General features: G+C 37.6%; 1 protein-coding gene across 1 annotated transcript in view; it reads right to left on the bottom strand.

Annotated features, from left to right (window-relative positions):
• dtx1 (deltex 1, E3 ubiquitin ligase) overlaps window positions 1-12,614 on the bottom strand; it is an 81,938-nt gene that overhangs the window by 2,346 nt on the left and 66,978 nt on the right. The window contains exons 6-9 of the mRNA XM_061986145.1: window positions 8,838-8,899; window positions 8,576-8,734; window positions 5,366-5,527; window positions 1,391-1,480 (exon numbers count right to left, since the gene is read on the bottom strand). Coding sequence (XP_061842129.1) covers window positions 1,391-1,480; window positions 5,366-5,527; window positions 8,576-8,734; window positions 8,838-8,899 — 473 coding nt within the window. The remainder of the gene's footprint in view (window positions 1-1,390; window positions 1,481-5,365; window positions 5,528-8,575; window positions 8,735-8,837; window positions 8,900-12,614) is intronic.

The raw sequence follows: 12,614 nt of genomic DNA, 5'->3' as shown, positions 1-12,614 counted from the left end.
TACAGTAACTTCATTTTGGAGACTCTCCATAAACAACTGCAAGTGTTTTTTTTCCATCTGTAATTTAAAGCAGTGGTCCCCAACCACCGCGGACCGATTGGTACCTGGCCGCACAAGGAAAAAATAAATAAAAATAAAAAATTTTTTTTATTTTTTTTTTATTAAATCAACATAAAAACACAATATATACACTATATATCAATGTATATCAATACAGTCTGCGGGGATACAGTCCGTAAGCACACATGATTGTATTTCTTTATTAAAAAACAAAAACAAAAAAAAAACGGCAGGCTGTCTTCTTTTACTGTATTTTCCGTAGTATAAATAGCTCCGGAGTATAAGTCGCACCGACCGAAAATACATAATAAAGAAGAAAAAAAAACATATATAAGTCGCACTGGAGTATAAGTCGCATTTTTGGGGGAAATTTATTTGATAAAACCCAACACCAAGAATGTCCGCGGGACAAATTTTCAAGCGTTGACCGGTCCGCAGCTACAAAAAGTTTGGGGACCACTGATTTAAAGGACGATTTACTTATCTGCCAAACTAAATTCCAATATTGAAAGAGGAAAGAGGGCAGAATAATATACCGTATGTAATCAATCAATCAATCAATCAATGTTTACTTATATAGCCCTAAATCACGAATGTCTCAAAGGGCTGCACAAGCCACAACGACATCCTTGGCTCAGATCCCACATCAGGGCAAGGAAAACTCAACCCTGTGGGACAATGAGAAACCTTGGAGAGGACCACAGATGTGGGGACACCCCTCCCCCCGGGCGACCGGTGCAATGGACGTCGAGTGGATCTAGCATAATATTGTGAGAGTCCAGTCCATAGTGGATCTAACATAATATTGTGAGAGTCCAGTCCATAGTGGATCTAACATAATAGTGAGAGTCCAGTCCATAGTGGATCTAATATAATAGTGAGAGTCCAGTCCATAGTGGATCTAACATAATAGTGAGAGTCCAGTCCATAGTGGATCTAACATAATATATAAATACACATGCAGCCTGTTACACTGCATAAATAAAATAAGCAGGAACAATTGAAAAATAGAGAAAAACTATATAATTTAACATGAAAAAGATATGTTGGTTCCAATAACTAATACAACAGATTTAATATATGTATGATATTGTTTTAGCCTTTTTTTATTAAATACATGCATCATAGCATTTAATACAGATTGTACGACAGTATGTATACAGTAGATTGCCAGTCTGTGGGACACGCTACTACACAATGTTGGATAAGGTCCCTTTAAAATTGTATTTGAGCCAAAATAGACACAGTAAATTGATATTATATTATTTCTTGTGCCATTTACTCATTTATTTAGATAGCAAAATGTACAGCACCCGCAAGTGGTTCTCACCTTCCTGCCCTTTTCGTTGTCTGGCAGGTAACACTGTCGGGGAAAACCTCTTGCGCTGAACTTCTTCCCAGGGTTGGGGTGCTCATTGGTCTGAAAAGATCATACAGTATATTAAACAAACATCTCCTACAATTTGCTCAAAAGTCACTGTGATATCCACAAATCAACAATGCTTAACTTGTACATTACTCTTTAAACATAATAATTACATTACATAATGTACACTGGCTTGTTAGAAGCACACCGTTCACCTACAGCGGGGGTCTTTAGTGCCGCCCTAGTGGCTCCCTGGAGCATTTTTAAAAAAGTAATGAAAATGGAAAAAGATGGGGGAAAATTTTTTTTTTTGATTTAGTATGTTTTTTGTTTGAGGACAAACATGACACAAACTTTCCCACTTGTTAGAAAGCCCACTGTTTAATATCTTTGTGTGTATGCTTCACTGATGAGTCATACTTGCCAACCCTCCCGGATTTTCCGGGAGACTCCCGAAATTCAGCGCCTCTCCCGAAAACCTCCCGGGACAAATTTTCTCCCGAAAATCTCCCGAAATTCAGCCGGAGCTGGAGGCCACGCCCCCTCCAGCTCCATGCGGACCTGAGTGACGTGTCGACAGCCTGTTTTCACGTCCGCTTTCCCACAATATAAACAGTGTACCTGCCCAATCACGTTATAACTGTAGAATGATCGAGGGCGAGTTCTTGGTTTCTTATGTGGGTTTATTGTTAGGCAGTTTCATTAACATCCTCCCAGCACGGCAACAACACACAACAACAGCAGTCACGTTTTCGTCTACCGTAAAGCAGTTGGTCTGCCGTAAACAGCAATGTTGTGACACTCTTAAACAGGACAATACTGCCATCTACTGTACATGCATATGTGACAATAACATCTAGGGCTTTTAGAGAGTGCAGTGCACAACTGCGCACACAACAAGGAGACGAAGCAGAATGCATCATCAGAGCGGGTGTTCAGCATGGTTAGAAAAATAGTGACAGAGAATAGAACAAGGATGGACAATTCAACCCTTAACTCAACAATGAGTAGATGAGTGTTATGTGTGTGTATATGTGTAAATAAATCAAATCAAATCAAATATTTCTCTTATTTTTATATATATATATATATATATATATATATATATATATATATATATATATATATATATATATGATAAAATATATATATATATATATATATACATAGCTAGAATTCACTGAAAGTCAAGTATTTCTTATATATATATATATATATATATATATATATATATATATATATATATATATATATATATATATATATATATATATATATATATATATATATATGAAATACTTGACTTGGTGAATTCTAGCTGTAAATATACTCCTACCCTCTTAACCACGCCCCCGACCACGCTCCCTCCCGCCCCCTCCCACACCTCCCGAAATCGGAGGTCTCAAGGTTGGTAAGTATGATGACAGTATTTGGTGAACATCGTTTTGTCCTACTAATTTTGGCGGTTCTTGAACTCACCATAGACACAACAGTTTGTTTACATGTAAAATCTTCCACTCCTTCTTTGTCTCATTTTGTCCACCAAACCTTTTATGCTGTGCGTGAATGCACAAAGGTGAGCTTTGTTGTTATTATTGACTTGTTGGAATGCTAATCAGGCATATTTGGTCAGTGCATGACTGCAAGGTAATCAATGCTAACATGTTATTTAGGCTAGCTGTATGTACATATTGCATCATTTTACCTCAGTTGTAGGTATATTTGAGCTCATTTAATATCCTTTACTTTTATCCTCTTTGTATTGAATTATATTTGCATGTCTCATGACACATTATCTATATGTAATATTGGCTGCATTTCAGATAGTTGTTTGTGCGCCATGTTGTTCCAGACGACAGCAAACATTACCTAGCTTGCCAAAGATTGTAATAAATCCATTACCGTATTTTTCGGACTATAAGTCGCAGTTTTTTTCATAGTTTGGCCGGGGGTGCGACTTATACTCAGGAGCGACTTATGTGTGAAATTATTAACACATTACCGTAAAATATCAAATAATATTATTTAGCTCATTCACGTAAGAGACTAGACGTATAAGATTTCATGGGATTTAGCGATTAGGAGTGACAGATTGTTTGGTAAACGTATAGCATGTTCTATATGTTATAGTTATTTGAATGACTCTTACCATAATATGTTACGTTAACATACCAGGCACGTTCTCAGTTGGTTATTTATGCGTCATATAACGTACACTTATTCAGCCTGTTGTTCACTATTATTTATTTTAAATTGCCTTTCAAATGTCTATTCTTGGTGTTGGGTTTTATCAAATAAATTTCCCCCCAAAAATGCGACTTATACTCCAGAGCGACTTATATATGTTTTTTTCCTTCTTTATTATGCATTTTCGGTCGGTGCGACTTATACTCCGGAGCTATTTATACTCCGAAAAATACGGTAAAAGAAGACAGCCTGCCGTTTCCTTTAACTTGGACACACACATCTATACCTTTGGCCATTAAAAGCCAGTCATTTCCAGGAGTTATCTCACCTTCTGAGTAGCCTCTGATTTACTAATGCTTTCTAATGTTGTAAAAATGTGTAGAATAAATATTACATTTCAACATTTCTGTCAACGAAGATTTGCTTCAGCATGTGACACAGTCATTTTGATAGTAGGCTATTATAGCTAATATAGACACTTACGTCATGTGTTGCCATCATTATAACATGTATACCGTATTTTTCGGAGTATAAGTCGCTCCGGAGTATAAGTCGCACCGGCCGAAAATGCATAATAAAGAAGGAAAAAAACATATAAGTCGCATTTTTGGGGGAAATTTATTTGATAAAACCCAACACCAAGAATAGACATTTGAAAGGCAATTTAAAATAAATAAAGAATAGTGAACAACAGGCTGAATAAGTGTACGTTATATGAGGCATAAATAACCAACTGAGAACGTGCCTGGTATGTTAACGTAACATATTATGGTAAGAGTCATTCCAATAACTATAACATATAGAACATGCTATACGTTTACCAAACAATCTGTCACTCCTAATCGCTAAATCCCATGAAATCTTATACGTCTAGTCTCTTACGTGAATGAGCTAAATAATATTATTTGATATTTTATGGTAATGTGTTAGTAATTTCACACATAAGTCGCTCCCGAGTATAAGTCGCACCCCCGGCCAAACTATGAAAACAACTGCGACTTATAGTCCGAAAAATACGGTATACAGCTTTTCATTTTTTGCAGCTCCAGACAGATTCGTTTTTTGGATTTTTGGTCTAATACGACTCTTTCAACGTTTTGGGTTGCCAACCCCTGACCTAAAGCTAAGCAAATTTATGCATTTTATTCATTTGGGTGTAAATCCCATCAAGACAAGTTTTTGACAATCAGGATAAGGATGTTGCTGTGAGAATTTGGTGACAAACACAGATCTGCAATTTAAAGGTAGCTTGTATGCAGGGTTGGTAGCTGTATCTCCAGGGGTTCCGGGCTATGCTTTAGACCCCATGTAGCATGTGGCTGCAGTGGACAGAGCTGTGCTGACGTGACAGCTGAGGAGTGCTGTCGCTTAAGGAGACTCAGCCTGCTCTTCTGCTTAAAAAAAAGGGTATTTTTATGATTTTACAGCTCTACTGGCGAGTCAAGGTGAAATAAAAAGCCTCCTACACTCCCAGGTCCACACTTCACCGTAGAAATCTACAACATCTTTACATGCGTAAATTCAGACTAGATTATTCCAAATCAGTTTTATCCTTCATTGACTGTGACACCCTTTTCAGTTTAGAATTCGAAATGGCTAGTAAGACACAAAATGACTTACAAGGCTGCAAGAATGATCAAACTTAAGCGGATAAAGCAGCGGCGGTAAGGCTTACAGGTCGCGTTAGAGAAGAAAGCCAGTGGATCAGAGCACAGAAAGCACAAGAGATTAGTGAAGTTTTATATTTCCAACCTGGACACCAGCAGGAATGTCATAGACGATTCGGATAGTCTTGGAGTCTGGGTAACCAGGCAGGCAGTGGGGGATGACGTGGTACTCCATCTTCCCAGGAGGCTGAGTGCCTGTTTTCTCACCATAGATGGTCTTGCATGTCGGGCACTGAAGACTGCCATCCTGCTTGGGTGAAATGCATGCACTTGTAAGGGAAATTATCATCTCCATGTCATTACTTTCGCTATATTTTTTTTACCGTTTTTATATTTCAAGTACAACATTCAAGGGGCCTCTAATCAGACCTTATTGTTAAACACAATGAAGGGCTTGTGGCTGCTGATGTGTGCCAGGTCAATGATACAATTCAGTAAAAAAAACGTCTATTCCTTTCTTTCATCTGAATCATTTGGATTTTGCGTTCCTACCATTAGCTTTGTGCAAGTTCCTAAAATTTGATTTTCTAAATGTACAAACTTAAAAGAAATGGCAAATTTGAACAATTATTGATATTTGATTTTGTTTCTTGTTTTATTGTAAACTGTATGGAGACAAAACACAGCCAGTAAGTTTTGGTATTGTAGAAAAAGTAGTATGGAACGACACTGAGGTATTGTGAAATATTGACTTTAAAAATAAAACAGTATTTATTAAACAAAATTCTTTTTGTGAATATTTTTATATGTTATTCAATGTCCTTTTCAAGCTCTTTTTTGATACTGTTATTGGTTTTTGAAGTGTTATAGGTTTTTATTTTTAACATTCCATTTTTCAGATTCACTTGTCTGTCTTCTTTTCCACTTTCAACTTACTAGCAGGGTTTTCAAGTGGACGGGGATGTGGGGTTTGGGTGTAAAACAGGGTAAAAAAAAAACATAATTACAAAAAAAACCGGAAAAAACATTGTCTTTTTGGAAGGTTTGTTCTTTATTTTTCAATTCAAGATTTTACAATACTAATCCTTGCTTCTACTAGGGGTGTAACGGTACACAAAAATTTCGGTTCGGTACATACCTCGGTTTAGAGGTCACGGTTCGGTTCATTTTCGGTACAGTAAGAAAACAACAAAATATAAATTTTTTGGTTATTTATTTACCAAATTTGTAAACAATGGCTTTATCCTTTTAACATTGGGAACACTATAATAATTCTGCCCACGTTAATCAACATTAAACTGCCTCAAATTGTTGCTCAGATTAAATAAAATGACAAAACTTTTCTTCTACATATAAAAAGTGCAACATTAAGCAGTTTTAAGTCAACTCATCATGCTTCATTTATTACAGGATTTGGGAAGCCTGTAGTTGATTTATTATGTAAATGTTATATTTTTATCAACATGTGATAGCAGGGACCCTGCCATTCAAAACTAGGCTGCTGCATTACTAACGATTAATGTAACTATAGCTGAAAAAATAGTACAATAGCAGTAGGAGAGACTACGCTCACACACACACACCATACTTGCCAACCTTGAAACCTCCGATTTCGGGAGGTGGGGGGCGGGGGCGTGGTCAGGGGGGGGCGTGGTTAAGAGGGGAGGAGTATATTGACAGCTAGAATTCATATATATATATATCTACATCCTGAAAATATGCAAACAAAACTGTGTTTAGATAATTGATACTTCAAACTTGCATAAATAAATACTAAGGAATATAACATAACTTGGCTTCTGAGAGCTTCAAAATGTAATGAATAAAATGCTAAAGTTGTTGATAAACAAGCAATTATTTTAATAATTAAATATGGTCATTTTAAATGAATTATGATAATTTAAAATTAATCATTTCAAATATGTTTATTTTAATGTATAATTCTATGGCTGGATGTAATAAGGAGTCAGAAAAAATAAAAATAAAAATACAATTAATTTTGATGTTTTTAGCAAAATATAGTAAAAATGTATTTCGTTTTTGTTTTTTTAAATTAATAAATATATGTATTTTTAGGTAAGATAAACATAATAATACAATTTATCTCTAGTCTGGATGATTTAGTTCTTGTCACCCTGTTGTCCTCCCGTGTGAAAAAAGTCTGTCCTCACTCCGGTCCACATGGAGCTGGAGGGGGCGTGGCCTCCAGCTCCGGCTGAAAATCGGGAGATTTTCGGGAGAATATTTGTCCCGGGAGGTTTTCGGGAGAGGCGCTGAATTTCGGGAGTCTCCCGGAAAATTCGGGAGGGTTGGCAAGTATGCACATACACACACCCACACACACGCCCACACACACGCACACACTGCAAAATGAGCTAACGTTACGCTAAAAGCTAATTTGCCTTCACCTCAAGCCAGTACTGCGAGCGAGCTGAGCTGCAGTTTAAGTTTCTAGAAGGTCAACGGGCTCATAGTGATGTTATTAGTAGTTGACTGGGAGGTGTTTATTATAATTTGGGGAGAGTATCTGCTAAACACCTATCTGCTCGACGCTGAAGCGCTGACTACATGCACTCTGAATACGCACTGCTGATTGGCTGTTACCGCTTTGTGTGTAACCAATCAGAAGGTTGTGTGGGTGGGACAATGCTGGATGCTGAGACAGAGGCAGAAGAAGCAAAGCAGCTTGTTAAGACTTTAGCTTAGAAACTCGTTCGGTACACCTATGAACCGAACCGAAACCCCCGTACCGAAACGGTTCAATACAAATACACGTACCGTTACACCCCTAGCTTCTACAAAGTTTTTTTAATACTAAAACTTGGCAGTGTTCTTTCTGTCTCCATAGAAGTGCTGCAAGTTTATAAGCGTTGCAAATAATTACAACTTACAATGAGATTGAATTGTTTTTAGTGCAACTGTATGGAAGCGACATAAAAAACCAATCAGACTAATTGACCATAAAAGTATTTAAAAAGTCTTAAAAACTTTTGCATCTCCCTCCTAAATCTTGTTTTATTACTCGGTGTGTGTTTTAATAAGAATTAAATGTGTCAGTGATGATTCTTCAAATTTATATGCTTGCACTTCCTGCTTTTGCATAAGCAAGGGTTGCTGTTAATATTTAATGCTACTGCACAGAAATGAGCAGAATTCATAAAAAAAAAATTCTCAGAGTCTCGGCACTGGGCTGTTGTGAATGATGCGAGTGATCTAATAAGAGATCCCCATCTGTTCCCCGTACCTGCCTGCCAGTACCATATAGCTCAGTCAAGCCAAAAAAAAAGCCCAAGTTTGTAATTCGAGTTTAGAGATTGACATCAAAACAATGGCTGGCACACCATTTTTTACCCACCTTATTGCCATTGTTGTACATGGCCACCAGGCACAGCAGATGGTACATATGGCCGCACTTGCCAAGTTTGCCCACCAGCTCTGGCTTGATGCCTTTGTGCTGTAGGACGCCTTCATAGCCTGATGCCGTGACCAGCCTCTCCATGCAGATGGTACAGTCCTACACCAGCCAAACCCAATACTCATAGCCGCCATTCTTCATAACTGCACATTTTTTTCATATTTTCACGCCTGCATGATGCGTGTGCATGTGTTTATCTTACCTCGTCTGGCACCACTTTAATTTTCTCAGTGTATCTTCTGACCACATCCTCTGGGGTTTTCCCTTGTCACACAAAAAGATGAATAAATAAACACACAGCTGACGGGATGGCACCGCTTCAAAACAACGATGAAATAATGCTTGAATCTTTAAAGGATGCCAAATTCATCAGCATTCTCTGCGTACCAGCACATATAATGAAAGTGCATATTGCAATGTGCATGTGAATAGTGAGGAATCTCTGACATTGATACATTTAGTGATGCTGGTCAACCTCCAATTTCATAGAATTAGGAAGTTATTTGTCATGTCGAAAATACAAAACCCAAAACCAGTGAAGTTGGCACGTTTTGTAAATCCTAAATAAAAACAGAATACAATGATTTGCTAATCCTTTTCAACCTATATTCAATTGAATAGACTGCAAAGACAAGATACTTAACGTTCGAACTTGAAAACTGTTATTTTTGGCAAATATTAGCTCATTTGGAATTTGAAGCCTGCAACATGTTTCAAAAAAGCTGGCACAAGTGGCAAAAAAGACTGAGAAAGTTGAGGAATGCTCATCAAACACTTATTTGGAACATCCCACAGGTGAACAGGCTAATCGAGAACAGGTGGGTGCCACAATTAGGTATGAAAGCAACTTCCATGAAATGCTCCGTCATTCACAAACAAGGATGGGGCGAGAGTTACCATTTTCTGAACAAATGCGTGAGCAAATTGTCGAACAGTTTAAGAACATTTCTCAACAAGCTATTGCAAAGAATTCAGGGATTTCACAATCTACCATCCGTAATATCATCAAAAGGTTCAGAGAATCTGGAGAAATCACTGCACGGAAGCGGCTAAGCCCGTGACCTTCGATCCTTCAGGCGGTACTGCATCAAAAGTCGACATCAGTGTGTAAAGGATATCACCACATGGGCTCAGGAACACTTCAGAAAACCACTGTCATCAACTACAGTTCATCGCTACATCTGTAAGTGCAAGTTAAAACTCTACTATGCGAAGCCAAAGCCATTTATCAACAACACCCAGAAACGCCGCCGGCTTTGCTGGGTTCTGTGGTCTGACGAGTTCACCACGGACTGTTGAACAACTTAAGCTGTACATCAAGCAACAATGAGAAAGAATTCCACCAGAAAAGCTTCAAAAATTGGTCTCCTCAGTTCCCAAATGTTTAGTGTTGAGTGCTGTTAAAAGGAAAGGCCATGTAACACAGAGGTAAAAATGACCTTGTGCCAACTCTTTTGCAACATGTTGCTGCCATTAAATTCTAAGTTAATGATTATATGCCAAAAAAAAAAAGTTTCTCAGTTCGAACAATAAATACCTTGTCTTTGCAGTTTATTCAATTAAATATAAGTTGAAAAGGATTTGCAAATCATTGTATTCTCTTTTTAGTTACGAATTACACAATGTGCCAACTTCACTGGTTTAGGGTTTGTACTTCCATAGTAAAAACATGTAATTTACGAGGTAACATTTCCAGATTGTGAAATTAAATGTTCTACACGCGGTCCGCAGGTTAGACGCTCCGTGTTACGGTGCTCACAGACAAGCCAAAGGCCTTCTGGGGAAAAGTTTTATGGTTTTATGGAGACAGATTGAACTCTTTGGCTGCAATGACAATACTTTTGTTTGGAGGAGTCAAGTTGAGGCTTTCAAACCCAATTTACTAAAAATGAATGCTAAATTCCAGCCAGAATAATGACAGAAGGTATTAAAAACATCTGGTCGGACATTATCAGTTAGGGTGTATTTGAGCCTGTGTAAATTACAAAAACATGTCAAATACAGTTGTCCTTTGTCACATCACACTTTAAATATTGAGGCTTCACTACATCGCAGATTCAAATATATACAATTAAAGCATATTTTTGCCACATATTAAGTGTTAATATAAGTGTTATCTGCATATTATAGTACAGTATTTGTTTTATTTTCTATTATACCGTGGCAAATGATAAAGATATTCATCTAGCACGGGGGTCAGCAACACGCGGCTCTCGAGCCGCATGCGGCTCTTTAGTGCCGCCCTAGTGGCTCCCTGGAGCATTTTTAAAAAAGGATTGAAAATGGAAAAAGATGGGGGGAAAATAATTTTTTTGTTTTAGTATGTTTTGTTTTTTTTGAGGACAAACATGACACAAACCTTCCCAATTGTTAGAAAGCCCACTGTTTAATATGTTTGTGTGTATGCTTCACTGATGACAGTATTTGGTGAATATCGTTTTGTCCTACTAATATCGGCGGTTCTTGAACTCACCATAGCGTGGACTGTGACGCAACAGTTTGTTTACATGTAAAATCTTTCACTCTTCTTTGTCTAATTTTGTCCACCAAATAGTTTATACTGTGCGTGCATGCCCAACGGTGTGCTTTGTTGATGTTATTGACTGGTTGGAATGCTAATCAGGCATATTTGGTCAGTGCATGACTGCAAGCTAATCAATGCTAACATGCTATTTAGGCTAGCTGTATGTACATATTGCATCATTATGCCTCGTTTGTAGGTATATTTGAGCTCATTTAATATCCTTTACTTTTATCCTCTATGTATATAATTTAGTTTTGCACGTCTCATGACACATTATCTGTATGTAATATTGGCTGCATTTCAGATAGTTGTTTGTGTGCCATGTTGTTCCAGACCACAGCAAACATTACCTAGCTTGCCAAAGATTGTAATAAATCTATTAAAAGAAGACAGCCTGCCGTTTCCTTTAACTTGGACACACACATCTATACCTTTGGCCGTTTAAAGCCAGTAATTTCAAAGAGTTATCTCACCTTCTGAGTAGCCTCTGACTTACTAATGGTTTCTAATGTTGTTAAAATGTGTAGAATAAATACTACATTTCATAATTTCTGTCAACGAAGATTTGCTTCAGCCTGCGACACATAGTCATTTTGATAGTAGGCTATTATAGCTAATATAGACACTTACATCATGTGTTGACTTCATTATAGGACTTACTGTATACACAGCTTTTCATTTTTTTGCGGCTCCAGACAGATTTGTTTTTTGTATTTTTGGTCCAATATGGCTCTTTCAACGTTTTGGGTTGCCGACCTCTGACCTAGCAGGACTTTGGTTTCCAGGTTAAGGGTGAATAATGCTAACAACAACAACGTGGCTAATCTTGCTGCAACGGTATTTTCACAGTGAACATCAAGTTGACCAACTTTTTTATGCACTTCATCTTCAACTCCTGCCTCACTTTGGTGTAAGCCATGTCAAAAGTCATCTAGATGTGAGACATACCCCTTAAATCGCACCACTTGATGCTAACAAGACTGCTATCAGCTGCCAGCAGCTGTCCCGACAATACTAGATGGAGATGAACTATGTTGATTCAAATGTTCAAGGTTCAAACTCTTTATCTTTGATAACAATAAAACAGCTCTACATGACATTGGTGAGACCTTTAAGCGATGTGGAATGACAACGCAGGACATGCAATGCTAACAGTATGGCTAATGGTTGTAGCTGCGACTGTCAAGATGACCAAGTTTTTGCAAAGCAACATGTGCATTGTGGTTTCAACACAGGACGTGATGGAGTGTCGTATTTTTCGGACTATAAGTCGCAGTTTTTTTCATAGTTTGGCCGGGTGCGACTTATACACAGGAGCGACTTATGTGTGAAATTATTAACACATTACCGTAAAATATCAAATAATATTATTTAGCTCATTCACGTAAGAGACTAGACGTATAAGATTTCATGGGATTTAGCGATTAGGAGTGACAGATTGTTTGGTAAACGTAT

The sequence above is a fragment of the Nerophis lumbriciformis genome, linkage group LG12 (assembly GCF_033978685.3).
Source record: "Nerophis lumbriciformis linkage group LG12, RoL_Nlum_v2.1, whole genome shotgun sequence".
NCBI lineage: Eukaryota > Metazoa > Chordata > Actinopteri > Syngnathiformes > Syngnathidae > Nerophis > Nerophis lumbriciformis.
The sequence above is the reverse complement of the archived record's forward strand: the minus strand, read 5'-3'. Positions and strand labels throughout refer to the sequence as shown.